Source organism: Micromys minutus (assembly GCF_963924665.1).
Source record: "Micromys minutus genome assembly, chromosome: 4".
Taxonomy (NCBI): domain Eukaryota; kingdom Metazoa; phylum Chordata; class Mammalia; order Rodentia; family Muridae; genus Micromys; species Micromys minutus.
In genome coordinates, this window is record NC_137973.1 from 4055983 (window position 1) to 4058674 (window position 2692).

The 2692-nt window shown below is 46.2% G+C and overlaps 1 protein-coding gene across 1 annotated transcript; it reads right to left on the bottom strand.

Moving 5' to 3' along the window:
• Window positions 1–1864: 1864 nt before the first annotated feature.
• LOC308419748 (large ribosomal subunit protein eL29-like) lies at window positions 1865–2366 on the bottom strand (the record flags this gene model as incomplete). Its single annotated transcript, XM_080915536.1, has 1 exon — window positions 1865–2366. The coding sequence occupies exon 1, from the start codon at window positions 2333–2335 to the stop codon at window positions 1865–1867; it is 471 nt and encodes a 156-aa protein (XP_080771662.1). The 5' UTR covers window positions 2336–2366.
• Window positions 2367–2692: the final 326 nt, after the last annotated feature.

Sequence of the window (2692 nt, forward strand, 5' to 3'; positions counted from 1 at the left end):
AAGATCTTAAAATGTTCTTTACTATATATGGTGCCCAATATTGAGTGCCAATTTGTTGTGGGAATTTCTAAGCCCATGTAAAAAGCACACGATCTAGTTATCATCATTATAAGCTATATGTCCAGACTGGGCAGATCTAACACTGTACTAACTTAGTCTCCAGCTATAAGGCTCCTTGTTTGCGGTTTCTTCTGGCCACTTGGTACTGGCCCATTATTCTCCTCCTCTTCTGACTTCTCTCCTTCCCTCTTGTTTAATTCTTCTCTACCTGCCCCCAACTCTCAGACCTCCAGTCTCACCTTTCCCTCCACTGCCCAGTCACAGGCTCTGGCCTTTAATGACCAATAAAAATGGAGAGAAGATTCACATGCTGTCACTTGAGTACATGATATTCTGTTCCTTGGGGACAACTACTCTTTTTTTTTTTTTTAAGAACTTTATTTTTATTTTATGTATGTGAGTACACTGTCACTGTCTTCAGACACATCAGAAGAGGGCATCAGATCTCATTACAGATGGTTGTTGGGTTTTGAACTCAGGACTCTGGAAGAGCAGTCAGAGCTCTCCTAACCACTGAGCCATCTCTCCAACCCCGGGGACAACTACTCTTGAGGAAGCAAAATTAAGATCAGAATACAAGCAACATCTGGTCTACCCACTACAGGCTTCCCTACAGAGAGCTCTAACACTTTGGCCACTCTGGCCAGCCCAGAGCCCTGTGGAACCTTACAACCAGACCAGAGATCCTCGGATTTTATCCCTTCTGGTTCCAGGGAGAAAAACACCCTTGCTCTCCCTCCCCTGAGCGGCTGTAACACTCAGCTGCTAGGGGACAGGCAGCCGCCCATCACAGGAAGGACATAGAGTGGTCAGCACAATTACGCCCTCCTCAGTGGCCCCATCTTACCAAGGCAACTGCTCCTTCACAGAAAAGACCCTCAAACTCACATTAGATTTTACCCATTTCTCCAACCATTTGAAAACTGACTTAGGATGCATTAAAAATGTTGGGAAGTTTTTATGTTTGTTTTTCTCTAAAGAAAATATTCCTGTCTTGCTTCCTTTTCTTTGCAGTCTGTTTTGGTTTCTTTTTCTTTTTTTTTTTCTTTCTTTCTTTCTTTTTTTTTTTTTTTTTTTTTTTTTTTTTTTTTTTTTTTTTTGCACACTTTTTAAAAACAAGCATGACCTGAACTTAGCTTTCTAGGGCCTTGATGGGTTATACACAGTGAGAAGAATGAACAACCAATCTTAGCCTGTCTCATCATGGATATACACTCAGGCTTCAGACGGCTTGGATTTTCATCTTTATTCTTAGCAAAGTAATGTAAAATTAAAGGGAGGAAAGGAATCTAATATTGAACACTAGGCTTTTAAAGGACACCCGCTGCCATTGCTTTGTGTCTCGATGATAAAAGAAGAAGGCACAGAGGCTGGAGAGATGGACAACAAGGGGTGCTTGCTGCCCAAGCACGGGGACTCAGATTCGGATCTCCAGCGCCCGTGCACAAGCTCTTTCAGCTTGTAAGCCAGCACTGAGAGGGGGCCGCCGGGGTTCTGAAACAGAGCTGGGTGAGGGTTTTGGCCAGCCTAGCTGAAAAATGACTAGCTTCAGGTTCAGTGAGGGTATTTATCTCAGAGAAATACGGCCCAGAGTAAGAGAGCAAGACATCTGCTCTCACACTCTGGCCTCTGAGCTTGTACACACAAACATACGAGACATATAATACACATAGGCATGAACACCGCTTTTTTTCTTGTCTCAAGTTTATTTGTACAAACAGCACCGGACACTGGTCATCTGCACTAGTGTGTAGGTGGGTGTGTCACTGCAGTCCGTCTGTCTTCATTTTGGCAGGGGCCTTTTCTACGGAGCCTTCTCAGGGGCCTGGGCACCTTTGGGAGCCTGAGCTGGAGCCGAAGCCTGGGCCTTAGCTGGAGCTGTGGCCTCTGCCTTGGTTTGAACCTTGGGCTTTGGTTGGCAGAGCCTACGACCCTTGGCCATGTAGCTTCGAATCTTCTTCCCAAGCTTGGGGTGAGCGATGAAAGCCACACGGCTGAGTTTGCGGCTGGGGCCCTTTGGCATCTTGGGCTTGATGACCTCAGGCTTCACAAGGGCCTTGATGGCCTCTGTGCGTGCGCTCACTGCCTTTGCATTGCTGGCCTGCATCTTCTTCAGACCTTTCTTGTTGTGCTTCTTGGCAAAACGCATGTTCCTCAGGAACTTGGGATCAACCCCCTTAAGAGATTCGTATCTTTGTGACCGGGGTTTCTTGATGCCATTCCTGTGCCATTTGCGGGACTGGTTGTGGGTGGTGTGGTTCTTGGACTTGGCCATGTCTGCACGGTAACCCGCGGCTCCCACAGCGCCTGGGACGGAAGAGAAAGAGCCATAAACACCTCTTTTTGGTTTCGGTTTTGTTGTCTTGTTTTTCAAAACAAGGTCTCTCTGTGTAACCCCCTTGGCTGTCCTGGAACTCATTTTATAAACCAGGTTGACCTCAAACTCAGAGATCGACCTGTCTCTGCCTCCTGAATGCTGGGATTAAAGGCATGTACCACCATGTCTTGCTATAGTTCTTAAAATAATTGTTAATTTTCATTTATGTGTATGAGTGTTTGCCTGGGCACTATGCATATGCAGTGCCTGCAGAGGCCAGAAGAGGGCGCTGGATCCTCTGGAACTGGAGTTACA